This window comes from Saccopteryx leptura, chromosome 5 (genome assembly GCF_036850995.1).
Source record: "Saccopteryx leptura isolate mSacLep1 chromosome 5, mSacLep1_pri_phased_curated, whole genome shotgun sequence".
Taxonomy (NCBI): domain Eukaryota; kingdom Metazoa; phylum Chordata; class Mammalia; order Chiroptera; family Emballonuridae; genus Saccopteryx; species Saccopteryx leptura.
The window spans coordinates 35,025,753-35,050,786 of NC_089507.1; the positions used below are offsets into that span (position 1 = coordinate 35,025,753).

The window sequence follows — 25,034 nt, forward strand, 5'->3', positions numbered from 1 at the left end:
TTTTTATAACTGGAAAATTTTGGAATGTGTATTTTAATGATAATTAAAGATTTAATATAAGATTTAACATATATGTAATTTTTTTATAACTGGAAAATTTTGGAATGTGTATTTTAATGATAATTAAAGATTTAATATAAGATTTAACATATAGCTGCATAAAGCCTTTGCTTTCTCTGGGTGAGTTCTTAAAACTATGAAGTACAATATTTTAATTAAAAACTAGCTAACATCAAAATTCCTCTGTGTGAACAGTATAGAGAGTAGCCCCACTCTAATTATGAGAGCAAGATTAAACTCTATTATGAGAAGTACTAGGCAAAAAATGTTTTAAAAAAGATTCTGAGAAAATGGATAAAATGTTGATAAGCTGAGAGAGGGCACATGGGCATTCATTGTACTATTCACTCTAGTTCTCTGTGTGATTAAAAATTTATGTGTGAAATTAATTTTTAAAGAAATGATTCTAAAATATTATAGACTAAATAACCAGAAAGTCAACTTATTATAAATGTCTAGAAATAATTTGTAAAATAAAACAAACTTCTTCTATGTAAAAAGCTAAATACTCCATAAAAAAAAGGAAATCTCAAGATTCCAGAAATGTTGCAGTAAACTGAGAACATTCAGCCAATAATATCCCAGCCCTGTTCCCCCAAATTCATGTACTTATCACATGCAAATTACATTCATTTTATTCCAACAGCTCCAAAAGATGCTCATTCCAGCATCTATTCTAGAGTCAGAAGTCCAAAGTCTCATGTAAATACCACCTAATTCAGATATGGGTGAGATTCAAGGTACAATTCATCCAGAAACAAAATTTCTTTTCAGCTGTGGACCTGTGAACCTGGACAAGTATGTGCTTCCCATAGGCATTGAATAGACATTCCCATTCCAAAAGGGTGAAATAGGAAAGAAGGGAGCGTTGATGGGTCTCTACTTGGACAATTATGGTGTTTGATGTCTTCCCACACACAACCTGCTTCGCTGCTTCTCAGGACTGGCTGTAACATGGCCACTTGGCCCATCCCCAAACTCTAGAACAAGCAAAGAGCTTTGATGTAAAGTCTTCATTTCCTTCCCCATGACAACCCTTCCATATTATTTATTTTTTAAATGTTTTTGTTGAGCCTGACCAGGCAGTGACACGGTGGATAGAATATTGGCTTGGGATGCTGAGGGCCCTAGTTTGAAACCCTGAGGTTACTGGCTTGGGCATAGGCTCATCAGCTTGTGCACAGGCTCACCAGCTTGAGCGCGGGGTCACTGATTTGAGCATGGAAGCATAGACATGACCCCATGGTCACTAGCTTGAGCCCAAAGGTCTCTGGCTTGAAGCCTAAGGTCACTGGTTTGACCCCAAGATCACTGGCTTGAGCGAGGGGTCACTGGCTTGGCTGGAGCCCCCTGGTCAAGACACACATGAGAAAGCAATCAATGAACAACTAAGATGCCAGAACTATAAGGTTGATGTTTCTCATTGCTCTCCCTTTCTGTCTGTCTGTCCCTGCTTATCTGTCTCTCTCTCGTGCAAGTGCATGCAATAAATAAATAAATAAAATAAATTTTAAAATAAAACATTTTTTGTTGACTTTACAGGATACATATGATGGTGATATAGTCACTGCAGCTTAACAGCCATCAGGGCATTATAAATCAGTCTCCAGAAATTCATATGCTAAGGCCTTTGTCCAGTGCACATTTATAAGCCTATAACCCAAGCAGAAACAAACCTCCTGAGTTTGGAGAATTGGAAAGTAATTCCAAAGAGGAAGTTGTAGAATTTTAGACCTCCTACCATCTGAGGTGAAAAAATTCTCATTAATACCTAAAAAAGCATGGTTGGTCTTCCCATTTAATTGAAAACTAAAGGCTCTGTTCAATTTATCTAAGTTATCGATAATTATCTGAGACAACTGTATTATAAGTAAGTTTTTAAATCAAGAAATGAAACAGCATAATCTGATTAAAGATGGAAATTCCAGGATACCCTTTAAATTAAAATTTACTTTTATAATTGTAAACAAAACTTCATGATGTTTAGAAAAATGATGTATTTATTTATTTATTTTTAATTTATTTTATTTTTTTCTGAAGTTGGAAACGGGGAGGCAGTCAGACTCCCACATGTGCCCGACCGGGATCCACCCAGCATGCCCACCAGGGGGCGATGCTCCACCCATCTGGGGCTTAGCTCTGCTACAACCAGATCCATTCCAGCGCCTGAGGCAGAGGCCATAGAGCCATCCTCAGCACCCAGGCCAACTCTGCTCCAATGGAGCCTTGGCTGATGGAGGGAAAGAGAGAGACAGAGAGGAAGGAGAAGGGGAGGGGTGGAGAAGCAGATGGGCGCTTCTCCTGTGTGCCCCGGCCGGGAATCGAACCCAGGACTCCTGCATGCCAGGCCAACGCTCTACCACTGAGCCAACCGGCCAGGGCCAAATGACATATTTATTATAGCATAAAAATGTTATGAGTCAGTAATCTTTTCTTTAAAAATCTAAGAATTGAAATGGATCACGTTTTCTTTCATCTCTGAACCTCTCATAGAATTTCTCAAGTCACAAATAATATGTTTATATCTCCAAGTAGTTACTTGATTAGTTGGGGACAGGCTTCCTATATGAGCCATCCTTATAATCTACATATCCGAACCTCAGAGGTTGGCAACCAATAAGTAGTCAATAATGAATAAATGGTGCTTCCCAGAATATTAACTTAGGCTCTCAGAAATTGAGATGTTTCATAAAAGTTAGATGGTTATAAAAGTATCATAATGAGTTAACACCAATTAATATAATTACAAACAAGTACTGTAAGTCATCAAACACCGCATATAAATATTAAGTTAATCAGGCAAAATGGCAAAATAGAAGAACAAAATACGTCAACACTAAAAGACAGGGATGGTTTGCATCAAATGTGAATTGTTACAAAGCTTTTTGCTTGGAAAACTTATTACCATACTCATTTCAATTAAAAGTACAGCAAAAGGCATATTCTCCAAAGGCACAAGTAACAGCAGATTCCCACCGATGGGTTTTTTGCTCTCAACACAAAATTGTTCAAAGTCCAAAACCCTAAGACAGTGAGTAAATTGAATGATTAAGACAAAAGAACATATACAGTGCCAATACTCTTTTAGAACCAGAGGGTAAAATAAATTACAGAGTTTTTCCTTTTTTTGTGTCTGAGAATTTGGCTTTTAAAACATTGTTTTTGTACTTCAATTTGCTTGAAACTGTTTGGGCAATGCTGTTATCAGCATGCTACTGTTGTTTTTCCCTATGTGGATTAAAGGTATATAAGCTGTTCTATTTTTTTTTTTTTTTTTTTGTGACAGAGACAGAGAGACAGAGAGAGGGACAGATAGGGACCAACAGATGGACAGGAAGGGAGAGAGATAAGAAGCATCATCCTTCGTTGCGGAACCTTAGTTGTTCATTGATTGCTTTCTCATATGTGCCTTGACCGGGGGTGGTGGGGCTACAGCAGAGCTAGTGACCCCTTGTTCAAGCCAGCAACCTTGGGTTCAAGCCAGCAACCATGGAATCATGTCTATGCTCCCACGCTCAAGCCAGCAACCCCATGCTCAAGCTGGTGAGCCCATGTTCAAGTCAGATGAGCCCTCACTCATGCCAGAGATCATTGGGGTTTTGAACCTGGGTCCTCTGCGTCCCAGTCCAACACTATCCACTGCACCATCCCCTGCTCAGGCTAGGCTGTTCTTAAAGAGAAAACTGTGATAATCAATCTGGAGGAAAAAAAATTTGAGCCACAAGCCTTTTTTAAACATAACTATGACTCTCATTTGCTGTATTAATGTGTTATAGGCACATTACCTTTGAGGGTATATGTCACCTGTGAAATATTGCAGGATTCATTTTGGAAAGAGAGTCAGAAAGTCCTGCCCAGAAATTTTTGAGAAGAGAGGAATGGGATTGTAACCAAAGGAGAATGATAGGTACCTCTTTCAAAAGCCTAGCTCTGCAAGTGAGTGAGTTTGCTCTCTCTGGGAGCAACCCAATACATCCTAGGGACAGAGTCATCTAACGATGGAATAAGAAGAAAAGAAAGTAGAGTAGGGAGAAAAAAAACAAGAGAGAATCCATTTCCATATTTAAATTTCCTTTCTCCCAAGAAATGTGAAGGTCTTTACTAGAATGCTACCATGCTAGCCAGATATACAGGCAACAGTTATTTAAATGCTTCACTTATTCTTCTTAAAAGTTGATGTTAGCCAGAAGACCATGCCTGAATTTCATAACTGTTCTTTAAACCTGAAGAATATGATCTCATATATAGGAGAGGGCAACCAACTGGACTTGACCGTTGGGTTCTAACGCTGATGATATCCAGCAGAGTACATAGGAATGGCATTCAAGATCATCCTTACAGTAAATTTGGAGTAGCCAATTCTTAATGTAACAGCTTAGGCAGGCCTCAGACTGTCCCAGGTAGTGACAACAACAACAAAAATACTTGAGTAAGTATCCTTAATCATAATCTAAAGATCCCAATGGGAGAGAAATAGTAACTTTATTTCCATTCACTTCTAACTGAAATTTAGCATACTTAAATTATCAATGAAGGCAACAAACAGAAAAATAAATGAGAAGTCATAGATTTTCTGTTGTCACCATGGAGTTATTGCAAACATTTCAAAATATTATTTATGTTCATCACTGTTATAAAATTACAGTTATTGGCCTACCTACTGCTAGATAACAAAATTTTAGTAAAACTGCCTTTCTTTGTGATCCTGTGTTATTTATTTTAAGCACTAAAACATTATTCTGAAAAGGCACCTGTAGGCTTCACCAGATTGCTTAAGGCGTCCTTGGCACAAAAAATGTTAAACTTTGCTATAGAGCATCGCTGCTTTTTCTGGGGATGTGACACAAACAGCTAGAACTCAGACCCCCTAAAGCAATATTTCACAAGCTGAGGAATTGCACAAGCTTTTTCACAGGCATATGTCTATTGAAATAACATTGACCTGACCAGGCGGTGGCGCAGTGGATAGAGCATCAGAATGGGAATGGAGGACACAGGTTGAAAACCCCAAGGTCACCAGCTTGAGCACGGACTTAACTGGTTTGAACAAGGCTCAACAGCTTGAGCCCAAGGTCACTGGCTTGAGCAAGGGTCACTCGGTCTGCTGTAGCCCCTGAGTCAAGGTGCATATGAAAAAGCAATCAATGAACAACTTAGGTGCTGCAACAAAGAATTGATGCTTCTCATCTCTTTCCCTTCCTGTCTGTCCTTATCTGTCCCTCTCTCTGTCTCTCTCTCTCTGTCTCTGTCACAAAAAAAAGAAAAAAGAAAAGAAAGAAAGAATTTTGTATACATAAGATGGAGACACTGATGTTTGGGGTGCGAGGTGAGCAAACAAAAAGTTTCCTGCCTCTGTAAATACTCTGCTAGACCGGAAATGCAGTATATCCATTTTGCCAATCTCCAAACACCAAGCCAACTCTGCGCTCCACACTTACTTCCTTGTTACTTCTTACTGCAATTAAGGTTGACTATGTGGCCCCAGCTAATCAGGTATTTTTCTCTTCCTTGTTCTTTCTTCTTTATCTTACAGAAGCTTTTTGCCTTCCACCCCATCTTGTAATTCTTCTAAAGGAGACTACTGTCCAATTCATGAAAGGTTAAATAAAGTTTGATTCACCTAAATTGACATCTTTAATCATTTTTAACAGTCTAAGCAGTATAGCTTAGTAGCAACATAATCAAAAATAGAAACTCAAATAAAAAAAATACCAAAAATCTATATCAGTACTTGTTATTAGATGGCAATCCAGGTTATTGAAAGTAAGCTTATACATTAATTATTTTTTATCATTGAAATGAAATCATGCATTTAAGAAATTCTTATAGAAGCCTTGGGTCTTATAGAAGACCGGGTGGTACAGTGGATAAAGCATTGTCCCAAGCACCAAGGTCACAGATTCAACACATACCCTTCGCCCCCCCCCCCCCCCACCGCTTAGGGCAAGTAGGAGAAGCAATCAATGGGTACACGACTAAACGGAACAACTAAGTGAAACAATGAGTTGATGCTTCTCTCTCTCTTTCTCTTTCTGTCCCTTTTCCCCTTCCCTCAGTCAATGGAAAAATTAAAAAAAAAAATTCTTATAGAGAATTCTCAGTTTCTTTAGATTATATCCTTCAGACCCCAGGTGGAGAAATACTGTCTAACAACACAACAGAGGAATGACGATACAGCTCTAAGGTACATCTAAACCATTCACCCACCCATCTTTACACAGAAGAGCACAGACTCCCACTCCAAACTGTGTAATAATTTACAGAAGGTAATCTACTGCTCACAAAAATTAGGGGATACTTCAAAATGAATATGAAGCGATAAAATATCCCCTAATTTTTGTGAGCAGTATCTATAGAGATGGTTATATAACTCTGAAGGCAGTAGAACTGACTGTTGAAAAATATAATAATAATAATATTTACAGTAACATTTTTAATAGGATTAAAAAATTATAGAAAAAAGAAAAGAGGAGAGTTTCCCTGATTTTAAATGTCTAATTAGATTCCCTCTCCCCAAATCCTCCCTTGGACAGCTGCCTGATGAACAGTAATCCGGGTAAAACAGCACTTACTCTGACCCTCTTAGTTTCCTATTTGTGCAGAACTCACTTTCAAGCTAATAGAAATGCTACATTAAAAACACACTCAGAGACAAAAATGGGCATTTCATAATGGCTAAGGGGACACTGAATCAAGAAGACATAACAATTCTTAATATATATGCACCAAACCAAGGAGCACCAAAATATATAAGACAGCTACTTATTGACCTTAAAACAAAAACTGACAAAAATACAATCATACTTGGAGACCTCAAGACACCGCTGACGGCTCTAAATTGGCCATCCAAACAGGAAATCAACAAAGATATAGCGGCCTTAAACAAAACAATAGAGCACCTGGATATGATAGACATCTACAGGACATTTCATCCCAAAGTGACTGAGAATAGATTTTTCTCCAATGTACATGGATCATTCTCAAGAATTGACCGTATGTTGGGCCACAAAAACAACATCAGCAAATTCAGAAAAATCGAAGTTGTTCCAAGCATATTTTCTGATCATAAAGCCTTGAAACTAGAATTCAACTGCAAAAAAGAGGGAAAAAATCCCACAAAAATGTGGAAACTAAACAACATACTTTTAAAGAATGAATGGGTCAAGGAAGAAATAAGTGCAGAGATCAAAAGATATATAGAGACAAATGAAAATGACAATACGACATATCAGAATCTATGGGATGCAGCAAAAGCAGTGATAAGAGGGAAGTTCATATCACTTCAGGCATATATGAACAAACAAGAGAGAGCCCAAGTGAACCACTTAACTTCCCACCTTAAGGAACTAGAAAATGAAGAACAAAGACAACCCAAAACCAGCCGAAGAAAGGAGATAATAAAAATCAGAGCAGAAATAAATGAAATAGAGAACAGAAAAACTATAGAAAAAATTAATAGAACAAGGAGCTGGTTCTTTGAAAAGATCAACAAAATTGACAAACCCTTGGCAAGACTTACCAAGGAAAAAAGAGAAAGAACTCATATAAACAAAATCCAAAATGAAAGAGGAGAAATCACCACGGACATCGTAGATATACAAAGAATTATTGTAGAATACTATGAAAAACTTTATGCCACTAAATTCAACAACCTAGAAGAAATGGATAAATTCCTAGAACAATACAACCTTCCCAGACTGAGTCAAGAAGAAGCAGAAAGCCTAAACAGACCTATTAGTAGAGAAGAAATAGAAAAAACCATTAAAAACCTCCCCAAAAATAAAAGTCCAGGACCTGACGGCTATACCAGCGAATTTTATCAAACCTTCAAAGAAGACTTGGTTCCTATTCTACAGAAAGTCTTCCAAAAAATTGAAGAAGAAGCAATACTTCCAAACACATTTTATGAGGCAAACATAACCCTTATACCAAAACCAGGCAAGGATGGCACAAAAAAAGAAAACTACAGACCAATATCTCTAATGAATACAGATGCTAAAATACTAAACAAAATACTAGCAAATCGAATACAACAACATATTAAAAAAATAATACATCATGATCAAGTGGGATTCATCCCAGAATCTCAAGGATGGTTCAACATACGTAAAACGGTTAACATAATACACCATATCAACAAAACAAAGAACAAGAACCACATGATATTATCAATAGATGCAGAAAAGGCTTTTGATAAAATACAACACAATTTTATGTTTAAGATTCTCAACAAAATGGGTATAGAAGGAAAATATCTCAACATGATAAAGGCCATATATGATAAACCATCAGCTAACATCATACTAAATGGCACAAAACTGAAGGCTTTCCCCCTTAAATCAGGAACAAGACAGGGTTGTCCACTCTCTCCACTCTTATTTAATGTGGTACTAGAGGTTCTTGCCACAGCAATCAGACAAGACAAAGAAATAAAAGGCATCCATATTGGAAAAGAAGAAGTAAAGGTATCACTTTTTGCTGATGATATGATCCTATACATCGAAAACCCCAAAGAATCCACAAAAAGACTACTAGAAACAATAAGCCAATACAGTAAGGTCGCAGGATACAAAATTAACATACAGAAGTCAATAGCCTTTCTATATGCCAACAATGAAACATTTGAGAATGAACTCACAAGAATAATCCCCTTCACGATTGCAACAAAAAAAATAAAATACCTAGGAATAAACATAACAAAGAATGTAAAGGACTTATACAATGAAAACTATAAACCATTTTTAAGGGAAATCGAAAAAGATATAATGAGATGGAAGAATATTTCTTGTTCTTGGTTAGGTAGAATAAATATAATCAAGATGGCCATATTACCCAAAGGAATATACAAATTTAATGCAATTCCCATCAAAATTCCAATGACATTTTTTAAAGAAATGGGGCAAAAAATAATTAGATTTATATGGAACTATAAAAAGCCCTGAATAGCCAAAGCAATACTAAAGAAAAGGAATGAAGCTGGGGGCATTACAATACCTGACTTCAAACTCTACTATAGGGCCACAACAATCAAAACAGCATGGTATTGGCAGAAAAATAGACACTCAGACCAATGGAACAGAATAGAAAGCCCAGAAATAAAACCACATATATATAGTCAAATAATTTTTGATAAAGGGGCCAACAACACACAATGGAGAAAAGAAAGCCTCTTCAATAAATGGTGTTGGGAAAACTGGAAAGCCACATGCAAAAGAATGAAGCTGGACTACAGTCTGTCCCCCTGTACTAAAATTAACTCAAAATGGATCAAAGATCTAAACATAAGACCTGAAACAATAAAGTATATAGAAGAAGACATAGGTACTAAACTCATGGACCTGGGCTTTAAAGAGCATTTTATGAATTTGACTCCACAGGCAAGAGAAGTGAAAGCAAAAATTAATGAATGGGACTACATCAGACTAAGAAGTTTTTGCTCAGCAAGAGAAACTGATAACAAGATAAACAGACAGCCAACTAATTGGGAAATGATATTTTTAAACACCTGCTCAGATAAGGGCCTAATATCCAAAATATACAAAGAACTCATAAAACTCAACAACAAACAAACAATCCAATAAAAAAATGGGAAGAGGATATGAACAGATACTTCTCCCAGGAAGAAATACAAATGGCCAACAGATATATGAAAAGATGCTCATCTTCTTTAGTTATTAGAGAAATGCAAATCAAAACTGCAATGAGATACCACCTCACACCTGTTAGATTAGCTATTATTAACAAGACAGGTAATAGCAAATGTTGGAGAGGTTGTGGAGAAAAAGGAACCCTCATCTACTGTTGGTGGGAATGTAAAGTAGTACAACCATTATGGAAGAAAATATGGTGGTTCCTCAAAAAACTGAAAATAGAACTACCTTATGACCCAGCAATCCCTCTACTGGGTATATACCCCCAAAACTCAGAAATATTGACTCGTAAAGACACATGCAGCCCCATGTTCATTGCAGCATTGTTCACAGTGGCCAGGACATGGAAACAACCAAAAAGCCCATCAATAGATGACTGGATAAAGAAGATGTGGCACATATACACTATGGAATACTACTCAGCCATAAGAAATGATGACATCAGATCATTTATAGCAAAATGGTGGGATCTTGACAACATTATACGGAATGAAATAAGTAAATCAGAAAAAAACAGGAACTGCATTATTCCATACGTAGATGGGACATAAAAGTGAGACCAAGAGACATTGATAAGAGTGTGGTGGTTACGGGGGGAGGGGGGAGAGGGAGAGGGAAGGGGGAGGGGGAAGGGCACAAAGAGAACTAGATAGAGGGTGACAGAGGACAATCTGACTTTGGGTGATGGGTATGCAACATAATTGAACGACAAGATAACCTGGACATGTTATCATTGAATATATGTATCTTGATTTACTGATGTCACCCCATTAAAAATAAATAAATAAATATAATTAAAAAAAAAACACAAAGTGAGGAAAAAAGAATAACCTAAGGTTTTAGGTTGGTGTATAAGCTTTCTACGTTTAATAAATTTGGAGAATGTGTTTAGCATTTTGGCACAGGCTCATCAGTGCTAGGGATCTCTATATTTAGAAAGCATCACTCCCATGACCCAAGTCATTTCATCTTCAGAAGAGAGACTCTGTGTAGTTCACTGAGAAAAAAAAAAAAAACCTAAAAACTAAACATAAAAGGAACACCCATTATTGAGAGAGTAGCTGAAATAAATTATAGCATAAAGACAACATGGAATACTGTTCAGTTATTGTGATGATAAAAATAGAACTATTTATGGGAAGTATTCTTGAATAAAAGAAATATTATATAGAAAAACATATATAATAAATGTGATCCCAATGTTTTAAAACAATAAAAAATCACCTCTACATGTATATTATTCTGTATGCATGATTATAATATAATCATATTTATGCATTTTTATAAAAAGAAGAAAAATCAAGTCTTAAAGTTGGGGGAAATGAAAAATGTTAGAGGGTAAGGTCCTCTAAAATCTATTCCTTCATGAAAACAGTAAAAACACTGGAAAAAATTATCAAAGTCAAATCTTTCAGAACTTTAGGATTTAACCAAGACTTGAAGTTTTCATTATTCAAGAAAAATGTCTGGATCACAGTGAGAACTATGAGCTCTGTAGAATTTTTAGAAAATGTTAGAGAGGTGTTTACCTGAAACTTATGTATTCCTATTGACCAATGTTCCCCAATGAAATTTAATTTCTAAATAAAAATTTAAATAAAAAAAGAAAGCAATGCTGTCCAGTGGTGGCGGCACAGTGGAAAGAGAATCGACTTCAGATTGAAGCCCCAAGGTCACCGGCCAAGCTCCAACTTGTGCTTCTCATCTATCTCCTCTCCTCTCTCTCTCCCTTTCTCTCTACCTCTCCCCCTCAAAAAAGAAAAAGAAATTAGGAATCTGTACAGTGGTGGGATTCAAACAATTTAACAACCAGTTCTCTGCCCTAATGACCATTTTAAGTATAAAAAAAGATACCGAAAGGTAGTTTAGTATTTCATGCATTTAATACCTAAATAAGAATAATAAAAGTGGTACACAAAACTAGATTATGTTATAAGAAAGCGTTTTAAAATATTAATGAAAAAATATTTTCAAATACCTGACAAAAAACTGTTATTTAAGATATTTCCATATTGCTTCTTGATTGGCATTCTCACTTGCAATTTTTTTCACCTATAGACGGAATGAACATTACTACGGGTGCCTAGAATACGCTGTTACACAGATGAATGTTAAAAAGAGTAAGGAATGCAAATTTGTGATTTCCCCATTGAGTGGCTGCCCAGGCGACCACCTTAGAGAGAACCCTGATTACCAGTGCCATTTTAATAACCGGTTCACCAAATTCAACAAAATATGATGTATCGGTTCTGCCGAACCAGTGTGAACCGGTTGAATCCCCCCACTGAATCTGTTGCATTGTAACTCATCTATTACCTTCACCCTGTCCTCAGTTCTGTGATAGTCTTAAAAGCCAATGGCCTTGCCACCAGGGTAACTATGAAAACTGGCGACTTAAAGGCAATGGAGAAGGTAGAATGGGTTTGAAGCTCCCCAAAAAGCCATCCCGGGAGAATTGCCACCAGTGAACCTATCTGAAAGCTCCCTGGAAAATATCCACTTTCAGGGCTGGTTTTTATTTGATTTTCTTTATGCAAACAGCTCTATCTCCAGGTGGCCTGTCAACACAATCTGTGGCAATTGTTTAACATCACAACCACCCACGGCAAGAATACCTGTTGGAAATCAGAGGCTGACAAAAACCTTCAAGGGAAAGACTGGGGAATGAGGTGTCCCAAAGAGCACTGAAAAGCTCTGACACATGCCTTGCGAGCTTGAAGGCCAAGCACATGTGCAAGGCTGTGCCCACACCCAAGAAGGGTGTGAGAGGCCAGTCACAAAAGCCACGCGGTTATGGTATGATGCCCTTCGTGTGAAATGTTTTTAGCACAAGCAAATCCAACAAGACACAGAAAAGAGTAGCTCTGGACACAGGCTGGGGAAAGAAAGGGAAAACCAGGAGCAAAGATTCCGGCATTTCTTTCTGCCCTGATGAAAACGGTCTAAGATCAGATCGCAGTGGTGGCTCTACAACTCTCTGCATATATTTTTAAAATACTTTATTGTAAAAGGATGAACTTCATGGTATGTTGACTTTATTTCGAAAGGCATTTTTTTTAAGTAAATGAGAAGTACAATGTGTTTTCATCTGATACAGGAGATTTAAGAGCTGGTTTTTGTAAACAGAACACTTTAAGCTTGCAATACTTTAACTTGTGCTTGTCATTTTAATTCCTTATCAGTTTCTAGTTTATTCTATTGTGTGCCATATTATTTTTAACCCAAGGTTTTAGGTTGGACAAAGAGTTCTTCTCTTTCCCTAAAATTCAGTTTATGTTTAAACACAGGCAGTCCCCGGGTTATGAATAAGATAGGTTCTGTGGATTTGTTCTTAAGTTGAATGTGTATGTAAGTTGGAAAAGGTACATTTACCTATTAAATGCAACCTAGACAGATGTTTGCTTTAACATAGTATTTATTTTTACCTTTCCAGTGCATATAAATACTTAAACATTTTCAACCTACAGAATCTACCTTGTTCATGACCCAGGGACTGCTTATTGTAAAATATATAAGGAATAAAAGTGAAAATAAAAACCCAAGTGTAGAATGCAACCTAGAAAAATCTCTTGCTGAAATAGAGTATGAACGCTAACTATGGCTCTTCTCCCTTTTCATATTACAGCTGGTTTTCAAAATGCAACCATTGAAACTCCACAAGTAACAGATGCCGCATATAGCCTAGCTCACATTCCCAGAGCCCAGCTCTGCTGTCTGGTGTAACGTGGGGGGTGTTCGGGTGAAAACTTTATGAACTTCAGGATTCTATGCTTTGGCATGATATTAAGGACCCCCCCCCCAGAGGAAATGTCTTAAGGAAAGGCTGTTTCCTGGTACCTTTTGCCAGGAGTTCTCCCTTTGGTTTTTTACCCAGGATATTTGGGTAGGACAGAATGTCTGGCTACTGTATTTTTGGACTGAATGGGCTTTAAATAGCTTTTACATATGCCTGGAATTTAAAATGATGTTTTCATTATAGAATAATTGAAAACAGAAATAAGGCGCATTCTCTGCTTGGGGTTAGTAGAGATACGAGGCATTTAATGATGCTTTAAATAAAATGGGTTAAATATAATTATAAATAGCAAGTGCAGAAGCGTGGTTAAAGATCACTAATAAAAAGTGACAGATCAGATACTAAAATGTTGAAATGACTGCAGTTCATTTACTTATTCATTCAACAATGATTTTACTGATCCTGGGATATACAGCAGTAAACAAAACAGACTATTCTTCTACTTTCTCAGAGCTTAGAATCCGCTCAGTGATACTCCTGCTGCAATACAACTGAATGAGGACGCAGGAGACACTTGAAAGAGCACTGGTCTAGGAGTCCCAAGATCTGAGTCCCCATTCCACAATTACCAATTACTAGACAAGTGACATTGGATATATCAACTTAATTTTCCTAAACCTCAATTTTATAACTTAAAGATGGTATATGTTACCTGCCTTGTGTACCTCATCAGATAATTATAAGAACCACAGAGAAAATATTCAAACATGTTCTGAAAACTACCAAAAGCTCTATAATAACAGGCTAGCACTATTACTAGAATGTATGAACACTATCAAATCCCTTGCAATAAACAATTTTAGTTAATATAGATAGTCTACGAGGGTCTATGCAGTCATACGGTAGAGCTCAGTGCTAACGATCAAGCACATTAACAATACAGAATGACATGTTTCCCAAGGTTTCAGCCTTTCTCCATTTAATCATTTCAATTTCACCTGGATTTCCGTTACATGTCAAATTACATTCATATTCTCAAACAATGTTCCAGCCATAGGAAGAAAAAATGAGTCCAACAGACTTCCATCAAGCTTCCAAACTGAGCAACAAGTACCATATGTTTCTTTACTCTTCACAGTATGTGCCTGTCACCTCAACTTGAATCTGAACAAATAATGGAACTTTCAAAATAGAGACAAATCCACTTAGCAAAAGAAAATAACAATGGCTGTAATTGCAACCACATTAACTGGGCTGAGATTTTGCTTAAATGACTTTTGCACTTCTGATGAAAAAATAGTGTGCTTAAGGATAATAAAGAGCTGAAGGCATGACCAAAATATTAAAAAATAAACCTCAAAATTAAACTCAGGAGGAAAATAAATGTTACTTGGCATAATTTGGGTTTGCAGTATTACCATCAGGTAATGAACACAAATCTATATGAATCACTGGTGAATACCAAACCTAAGAAACAGCTCATACCTCCTGGTGCTCTGTGAAACAACAGAATCCAAACAGTCTGTCTTTTCGGAGCTAGAGAAATAGAATAATCCTGCTTTTCTTCAGACACTGGCAAACCCATACCGTGATAGCTAAGAGTCAGCTTAATCCTTCCCTTCCTGGCCCAGAATGAAAATAAATACTCTGTCCTAGACCTCAGAGGTGATTTCCCTTTGTGGGTTTTCATGAAAGAGGGAGGAACAAACGAGAAACTGACCATGGATGGTTGGGTTTGGCATAGTTTTCAATCACGTAACTTTGTTTTATGAAGTGGAAATAAGAAGCCAGACAACTGCAGGCAAAAGTCTGACAGAGATGGTGCTCAGACTGTTTTATCAGTGCCGACGGGCTCCCAGCAGAAGCTATTCAGCACTTTGCACACAAAGCCACTCCCACCAATATTCTGGAAGCTCAGGAACTTCACTGAAGAATCTGAGGGGGACTGAGGAATAGAGTCACGTTACAGAGCATACTGTCTGCCACCGTCTAACTGACCCGATCTGCACACTGTCTGTCTCTCCCAGATCTACTGGAATAACTGACACATCTCTCCATTTGTCCTCAAGCAGACGTTTCACACGTGCCATTTTCCTTGAGGTGTGATGGCTTGTCAGTCACCAACACATACAATAAATTGCACAGCCAATAAAAGAGGAAGGAGAGTGAAGTAAGGAACTAAGAACAGATGGATATGTCAAAAGCAAATGGGGGGAGAGCTCCTGGTAAGTCACGTGGCATTCTGTGATTGAACTGAGATCCCCTCTGCATGGCACCCATAACAAAATAAGTAACTTAACTTACTGATTAATTTAACAATCTCAAAAATAATTAGCTTAAAACCTCAAAGCAGAGGCCCTGGCCAGGTGGCTCAGCGGTAGAGCATCAGCCTGGAATGTGGAAATCCCGGGTTTGATTCCTGGCCAGGGCACTCAGGAGAGGCACCCATCTGCTTCTCCACCCCTCCCCCTCTACTTTCTCTCTATCTCTCTCTTCCTCTCCTGCAGCCAAGGCTCCACTGGAGCAAAGTTGGCCTGGGCACTGAGGATGGCTCCATTGCCTCCGCCTCAGGTACTAGAATGGCTCTGGTTGCAGTGGAGTAGTGCCCCAGAGGGGCAGATCATCGCCTTCTGGAGGGCATGCCAGGTGGATCCCGGTCTGGCGCATGCAGAAGTCTAACTGCCTCCCAGCTTCTCATTTCAGAAAAATACAAAAAAAAAAAAACAACCCAAAAACAAAAAAAAACCCCAAAACACCCAAAACAAAAAAACCTCAAAACAGAAATACAAACTTTTAGAGATGAACCACCACAAAATTCACACCATTATATTGGAGAAAAGAGCAAACTTTTTTTCATTGAGTTTATTCGGGTGACACTAGTTAGCATAATCATACAGTCAGTGCTCAGGCTCCCAACTCCACAGCACGACGCAACGTGAAATAAGCAAACATTTCCATGTTTCAGAAATTTTGAATGACACTGCTGTATTTTCATTATTTATGTTACTATCCGATGGCTGAACTGAGGGCATTTCATGTTAGGAGTGGGGCACTTTGCTGGGGTTGCCGGAGGAGGGAGTGGAGCTTTGCCTGCATGACCAGTACATGACTGAAGGAAGCGTATCTACTGCCACACTCATAAACCTACCAGTGAGATCCACAGAGATTAAAGAGCACGTCATTCAGCACCTTCAGACTTACTTGTGTTGCTGTGACCTGGCTCCCCTGGGAGAGAAGCAGCCGTGGTCGAGGCTGGAACGGGTGGTCTGGGATGTGTAGTGGACGTCACGGTGCTCTCATGAAAAATTGGATTTGTAAGAATAACATCAGGCATTTGAACTTCACCATCAGTGGCCATAGGTTCACCATCATTTGATTTAAAATAAGCTTTTTGTATTGATCCTGAAAAACAAACAATATATATGTATATGTATATATGTATTTGAAAACATTACTAGAAGTATTCATTTAAAAAAAAAAAATGAAAACTATAGCTACTTTCCCAAGTTGCGTTCTACTCAGGCAAACACAAAGTGAAAGCTGATGGCTGACAAACTAATCAGTAGAATTTCTCTTCTACTGCAAACCACATAACGCCAGGCAGAAACTGGCTTTCTCACCCACGTTTTTGGTGCACAGAGAATTTAGGGCTACACCTCACCTGAGACACTCACCACCCATAAATGCAAAACGCGTTTCCTTCCTGCCTCCTCTCTCTCTCAATTTTACTCACCACTTTATGCTACTTCGCCCCCAGGACACATGTATGCCATATCTCTATCTGCCACCAAAGGACACAATGGGTGTCTTCTTAGCTCCATGCTTATGTTTCTTCACATTTTGCACTAAATATCAGTGAACTATGTGTTACAGAAAAATAAAAATAATAGGGCTTATGTGTTTACCAATATTTGTATCATAGAAAAATATACCCCAAAAAGTGAAATTCTAGTCCCCCCCCCACACACACACAAACTGAATTATCTTCATTTTAACCAGAGGGTATAAAATATAATTATAAGGAATAATCATTAAACAAAGATTATCAACTGGTCATTTTATCATGGTATTCATTCATTGACAACAGAGTCAAACCTGACTACTGGGAATCACCTAGCTTTGACATTAGGCAGTAACTTTTGAAAAATTTTAAAGAGATAATGTATTTTTAACTCAGTCAAAATAGATAACAGACTGTTTCCAGAATATAGCACTATAGTTGAGTATGGCACTAAAATAAATGAATGTGATATTGATCCATTAGAGAAATACCCAAGGGATGTTTTTTTTCTAAAAACATTTACAGTGAATGCTTTAATTGGTTCTCACTTTTCCAAACAGTGCATGGGCCATTAAAAATAAAATAAATATAAATAAAATGTTTAATATCATTCTATGGAAAAAATTTCTCTACATGTGCTTGACACTTGGAAAATATTAACTACAAATCAAAATAGAAAAGCAGCTGTTTTCTAGCTAACTAAGGTCAACAGCTTCATCTGCCAAAGGGTTCTAAATAAAATATCAGAGCATACAAGCTACATCACGGCCATGCAGTGCAGGTAACACACTCTCCAGACTGTTTTTGTGTGATTAGGAGTAAATATCAAATGCAGTAGATGAAATGAAAGATGTCATTTTTTTAAATGATTACAATTTATTCTGGATCAAAATAAATATGTGATAGACTTGATTACTATACAATATGCATTTGATTCATGCAGAAAAGTTTACCAATCAGATAAAATTTTATTTTCATCTACTTGTTAGATGCTCTCTTTTCTACTTGTTTTGACATAAAGAGGTTTTTTACATAACATCCTGTTTACATCAATGTGGCTGTAATGAATCTGCACAAGGCCCATCGAGTTGATTTATCATGCTAACCCTGTGAATCAGCACCCAGTTCTGTCAACATGCTTTTAGCAAATGCTGAGGTAGTTACATCCCTGAGTAATTCAGTTAAAAGGAGATCCTTATCATATGAAATATCCACAGTGGTTCTTAACATTTTGTTTCTAATGATTAGTCTTATTAATAATCTTTCCTTTTTCTATTTCACCTACCCAGAGTGGTGAACGTAATAATATCTGACTACTCTTAGGAGTCTTTTGAAACACCAACTTTCTTAGGAAACAATGACTTAGATAACTTTTTTTTTTTTTAAGGCAGCTTTCTTGCTCTAAATTCTATGTATGGAGCCACTTGGCAGAATAGAAAGATAATGCATGATATAGGAAAGTTGCTATAGCTAATGTTCTTTTTTTTTTTTTTTTTTTTTTTAAATAAATTTTTATTAATGGTAATGGGATGACATTAATAAATCAGGGTACATATATTCAAAGAAACATGTCTAGGTTATTTTGTCATTAAATTATGTTGCATACCCCTCGCCCAAAGTCAGATTGTCCTTCGCCACCCTTATCTAGTTCTCTGTGCCCCTCCCCCTCCCCCTAACTCTCCCCCTGTCCTCCCTCCCCCCACCCCTGGTAACCACCACACTCTTGTCCATGTCTCTTAGTCTCATTTTTATGTTCCACCAATGTATGGAATCATGTAGTTCTTGTTTTTTTCTGATTTACTTATTTCACTCCTTATAATGTTATCAAGATCCCACCATTTTGCTGTAAATGATCTGATGTCATCGTTTCTTATGGCTGAGTAGTATTCCATAGTGTATATGTGCCACATCTTCTTTATCCAGTCTTCTATTGAAGGGCTTTTTGGTTGTTTCCATGTCTTGGCCACTGTGAACAGTGCTGCAATGAACATGGGGCTACATGTGTCTTCACGTATCAATGTTTCTGAGGTTTTGGAGTATATACCCAGTAGAGGGATTGCTGGGTCATAAGGAAGTTCTATTTTCAGTTTTTTGAGGAACCACCATACTTTCCTCCATAATGGTTGTACTACTTTACAGTCCCACCAACAGTGAATGAGGGTTCCTTTTTCTCCACAGCCTCTCCAACATTTGCTATTACCCGTCTTGTTGATCATAGTATAGCTAATGTTCTTAAAGCATATTTTTGAGAGAGAGAAAGAAAGACAGAATAAGCCGGACCTGTTTCTAAAAGCCTGAACTCACTAGACAATTTGTTTTCAAGTGTCTCTAGAAACTGACCAACTCTCAAGCCTCAGTTGGTCATCTATTATGCATATTTTTAAAAATCACAAAAATTAGAATTCAACAAGACTAACTATTCGCAAGCTATGCCATGATGAGCTATAAAAATGCTGAGTTATTAGCTCAAAGACGAGTGTGTTGTGCCAAAGTTGTCCCATCCTTTTCCACATTCTTGTTTTTACAGCACTGCGGTTAACAGTACAGGTTCGACCGCCCGCGTTTAAATCCCGTCTATAGCACTTGCTATACTGAAACTTTGTACAAACTATCAACAGTAAAAAAAATAAGGAAATTAAAGTACCTTTCTTCAGGGGCTGTCCATTATATTCAAATTGGTCAATACATATATAAACACTTGAAATTATCCCTGGTACACAGTAAACTTTCAATAACTGTTAGTCATTACTACACAATGATAGTGATGAAAGTGAAGTTGTCTTTCTTAAGGCTACTAAGATACTTCTAATGAAATACCAATTACCTTTTACCAGCAAAACAAAATGGCTAAGGAAATTTTCAAAAGTGAATCACTTAACTCACTTCTGGAGTGAAATAAGATGGCTCTTTCATGCTAAATTATTAATAGGAGACCACATTGTATCGAGGCTGTATGGCTCTAAAGTGTTTAAGTTTTTTCTAACAATGTTTAAGAATCTGTCTATAATTCCGGTAATAACAGTCAAACTTTACAGATCACCTACAATGAGTGGATTGAGCACTGTGATTGGCATAATAATACTGCCCCAGAGATCTGCACATTCTAAGCCCCAGAACTTGTGACCATACCTAATATGGAAAAGGATGCTGCAGATATAATTTAAGGAATTGGAAATGGGAAACTTATCCTGGATTATTCAGGCGAGCCTAAGTCCCTTATAAGCAGAAGAGGGAGGGAAGAGAATGTGTGTCCCAGCCACGCTTGTGTGAGAAGGAGTCAATGGGTCATTGCTCATTTTAAATGTAGAAAGGAGCCACAAGCCAAAAAATGCAGGAAGCCTCTAGAAACTGGGGGAAAAAATAGGAAACAGGGTGTCTCCTAGAGTCCCTAGATGGAATACAGTACAATACATTAATTTTAACCCAGTGACACCTATTTTGGACTTCTGTCCTCTATAATTGTAAGGTAATATATTTGTGGTGTTTTAAGCTATCAAATTGTGATGATTTGTTAGAGCAACAACAGAAGCAAATACAACTAACCTTACTATAAGCATCTACTGAGTTAGCCTTCCAAAAATCCTGTGAAACAGGTGCTATAATTCTTCTTTATAGAGTTTCAGAGAGAAGAAAGCTGAAGCTTACAAGAGTCATTTAACTTATCCAAGAGTTGGGACATGACACTTGCACAGGCACACACACAAACCCACAGACATTTCTCACTTTGGACAAGGTACACACTTTTAAAAAATCAATCACCATAGGCACGTAAACAAATTTATCTTCCCATGATGTGAGTTTGCCACTAATTTCATCTTTATATCTCTAGCCATGATAGTCATGTGGTAACACACTTAATACACTTATTTTACTTTTTTTTTAAGAGAGATAGAGACAGAGACAGACAAGAAGGAGAGAAATGAGAAGCATCAATTCTTCATTACAGCACTTCAATTGTTCATTTATTGCTTTCTCATATGTGCCTTGACCCAGGGGGAATCCAACAAAGCAAGCAACCCCTTGCTCAAGCCAGCAACCTTGGACTCAAGCCAGTGACCTTAGACTTCAAGCCAGGGACCATTGGTCTCAAGCCAGCGGCCATGGGTCATGTCTATGACTCTATGCTCAGGCCGACAACTCCATGCTCAAGCTGGTGAGCCCAAGCTCAAGATAGATGAGCCCTCGTTCAAGCCAGATGAGCCTTCCCTCAAGCTGGCAACCTCAGGGTTTCAAACTCGGGTCTTCATCATCCCAGGCTGACACTCTATCCACTGCTCCACCGCCTGGTGAGGCTATGTGCCAGAAACTTTGTATTTACTCTCTGCTGAGAACACAAAATCTAGTAAGAGGTATTTATTATCAAGATGTTTATAGATTAGTTGATGGAGACAGCCATGTTGTCTAAAAATACAAAGCAGGCTACAAGTGTTTTGAGAATGATATGCATAGCACAATCTGAACAAATAAAAAATAAAAATAAAAAAGAAGTAGCTGTCATTCCATTAAGGAAAGTCAGGAAAGGTTTATTAGGGGAGAATGTTCCTTGATGTGAATCTTAAAAGATGACTAGAGGTTTTCTAAGTTTGAGCAAAGCATTTGTTGGGAAGAGAGAGGTGAGGTACAGTAATAGAATATGGAGAACTTTCTAGGTAGAGCAAAGTGAAAAGATATGCAAAAGCCTTAGCAGCAAGCGAACAAGATGGCTACGGGCCAAAGAAAAGGGAGAAGAAATGGAAGACACACTGTAAAGGGAAGTTCCTATTAAAGGGTTGGAATTGAGCCTGTTGTGATGGAGACTTTTTGAAAGATCTTAAAAAGGGTGAGACGTTGGAATGATCAGCAGGGTGATGCTTGAAAGGGCTTGAGTCTAGAGGACAGTTAGAGGCTCCTGCAATCGTCCAAAGGAGAGAAGAGCAAAGCCTGACCCAAGAGCAAGGCAGAAACAGTGAGAACAGAGGGTACCATTGGGAGAAAGCTTCTGAGGCAAAATTGTGAGAACACATGGGAAAGAGTCAGAGGTCCCTCCCAAGTTTCAAGTTTGAGTTACTGGATAAATGAAGGCACCCCCAAATAAGACAGAGGTGGTGGTCATTGATGCTGTTCATCAAATATTTTTAGTTCTTTCCCATTCTACTGAGACACATGCCTGGGTTACATTCTCGAGCCTTATTCTCTTGTCTCTTGACATTTTTGATGTTGGTCAAAGATAAGGTGATCAATTGTCCTCCTTTAGGGAGGATAGTCCTTCTTTTGTAAGTTCCATCCTCCCTCGAAAAATGTCTTCTTACATGTCCTCCTTTTTTTTTTTTTTTTTACAGGAACAGAGAGAGAGAGAGTCAGAGGTCAGAGAGAGGGATAGACAGACGGGAACAGAGAGAGATGAGAAGCATCAATCATCAGTTTTTTTTCGTTGCGAGACCTTAGTTGTTCATTGATTATTTTCTCATATGTGCCTTGACTGCAGGCCTTCAGCAGACCGAGTAACCCCTTGCTCAAGCCAGCGACCTTGGGTCCAAGCTGGTGAGTTTTTGCTCAAACCAGATGAGCCCACGCTCAAACTGGCGACCTCAGAGCCTCGAACCTGGGTCCTCTGCATCCCAGTCCAATGCTCTATCCACTGTGCCACCACCTGGTCAGGCCATTTCCTCCTTTTTGATATTGGATGATTAATCTGTAAATGTCCGTACTCGACCAATGCAGAGTCGACCCATTGTGTGTGATGTGACATAGTTGTATCCAAATGAGTAATTTTTTCTTACAATTATTATTAAAAATTAATAGGCATGTAATTATAATTATAATATAAAATATTACAAGTGTTTTATTATGCATTTATCATATTATAGTATATTATTGTTGCAATGAATAAAATGTTTCTTTTATTTATGATATTGTTTTCTTCAATTGATTTTTGTCCTCCTTTTCATTGTGAAAAAGTTGATCACCTTAGCAAAGAGTACAAACTTCCATTTATAGAATAAGTTCTGGGATCTAATGTACAGCACAGTGATTATAGTTAATGACTATGATGATGATGATGATGATGATGATGATTATAACAATAATAATAATAATATACTTTTTAAAAAGAAAGCACCTCCAGTACTCTTTTTCTTTCTCTCTGGCACAAGAACCACAAAGTTCAGGCTGATGGCTGGTTCATCAATTTACTCCCTGAATGATGTCAGTGAGCAAAGCACATCCCCCACTCCTCCACCATCTTGCAAAGGACGTATACCATGAGTGAGAAATTGACCTTTGTTGATTTTCAAACCACTAGGGTTGAAGGGATTAATTTTGTTATACAGTATAGCCTATCCTAACTTGACTGATACAATAGATAACGGGATAGGAAAATAGCTTTTGTAGGAGCTTACCTTTGTTATTGCTATAAAAACATTGAGTAAAAAAATGTCTGTGAAACGTTCCAGGGAAAAGTGCAACCCTGAAAACCCAAACACTTTTGTCGGCATGCCTTGCCACATTCCCGCATAGATCTGTGTCTCCTTTGTGTTTCCAGAGACACACTGCTTATAGCACATACACACTCAAGTGGAACCTCTTTCTTGTCTGTCTCCTTGAAGGTAGGAGGTTTTTCTGTGTGTCTGCATCTCACGTGCCCAGCAGAATGCCTGACACTAGGGTGAGCCTCAATAATATTTGTTGAGTATAAATGATGAAGGAAGTCAGGGGAGTGGATGACATTGCTAAGAGAGGCACAGGTGTCAAGTGAGAAGAGTGCTTAGGACAGATATTCTAACAGTTAATGGTAAGTAGATAAAGATGAGCTTAAGGAGATGGAGAAAGGACAGACAGAGGGATAAAAGGAAAACCAGAAGTGATCATGTGCAGACAAAGCAGAAAGGGCATTTTGAGAAGGAAGGAGTAGTCACCACTGAGCAAGATCTTATCTGCGTGTCACACCTGAATGGAAGAAAGTATTCCTGGCACCAAGCAACGATGCACATGCTCACTCCGAGCTGTGTGCAAATACGGAAAGGAAGCACCAGTCTTCATTCTGAAGTCCTGTTCCTGCTCAAACATGCAGTGGTTCCAAATGCTGCCCATTGGATACAAAGACATGGCTGGCTGTGGTAAGAACAGATTTCACAGTAATAAAAGAAGGGAAAGAGGGGAAGATCAGACTGCAGTGGGTTAAGATGGAAAGAAAACGTGGAAATCACCTGGGGATCTTGTTTGAGTGTAAATTCAGCAGGTGTGGAGTAAGGTCAGGATTCCAGAGTCTGCAGTTCACGCAGACTCCCACGTGCTGCTGGTGCAGCTAGCCCACGGGCCATGCTTTGAGGAGGAGACCTTAGGCTACTTCTTCACAAAGCTGTAGATTTTAGGTATAACCTCAGACTTGAGTAGTTAAAGAAAAAAGTATTCTCAGGTTTGAGAAGTGTTGGTGAATCTGCACTGAAGGGCCGGGGTTATTGAAGGAATTTGTAGATTGAAAAAAGGAATGTAGAGTCGGGTCCTAAAAGGTCAGAGAGGATCTTAAATTTTGTGTGGAAGATCTGGGAGGTTTCCCTTTTACAGTGATACTCAAAATACAACATTATAAATTAGGAAGTTAAGATTCTTTTAATTCCAAATTCTTGTAAAAGCCACAGGCTGCTAAGAAATTTGCTAAGAGAAAATCTCTATTTAAGTTCAGTGATCTCCAGCCCACCTAGCATTTTTGAAGAGGAAAGTCACTTTTATAGAGGACAGTCTCTGTTGAATTAAAGAAAAACGGGCCCTGGCCAGTTGGCTCAGTGGATAGAGCATTGGCCTGGGCATATATGGACATCCCAGGTTCGAT

General features: G+C 38.0%; 1 protein-coding gene across 1 annotated transcript in view; it reads right to left on the bottom strand.

The window, feature by feature from the left end:
* The window catches only part of CORIN (corin, serine peptidase), a 204,709-nt gene that overhangs the window by 148,765 nt on the left and 30,910 nt on the right, over positions 1–25,034 (bottom strand). Inside the window, exon 4 of the mRNA XM_066385953.1 lies at positions 16,648–16,848. Within this exon, the coding sequence (XP_066242050.1) occupies positions 16,648–16,848 (201 nt within the window). The remainder of the gene's footprint in view (positions 1–16,647; positions 16,849–25,034) is intronic.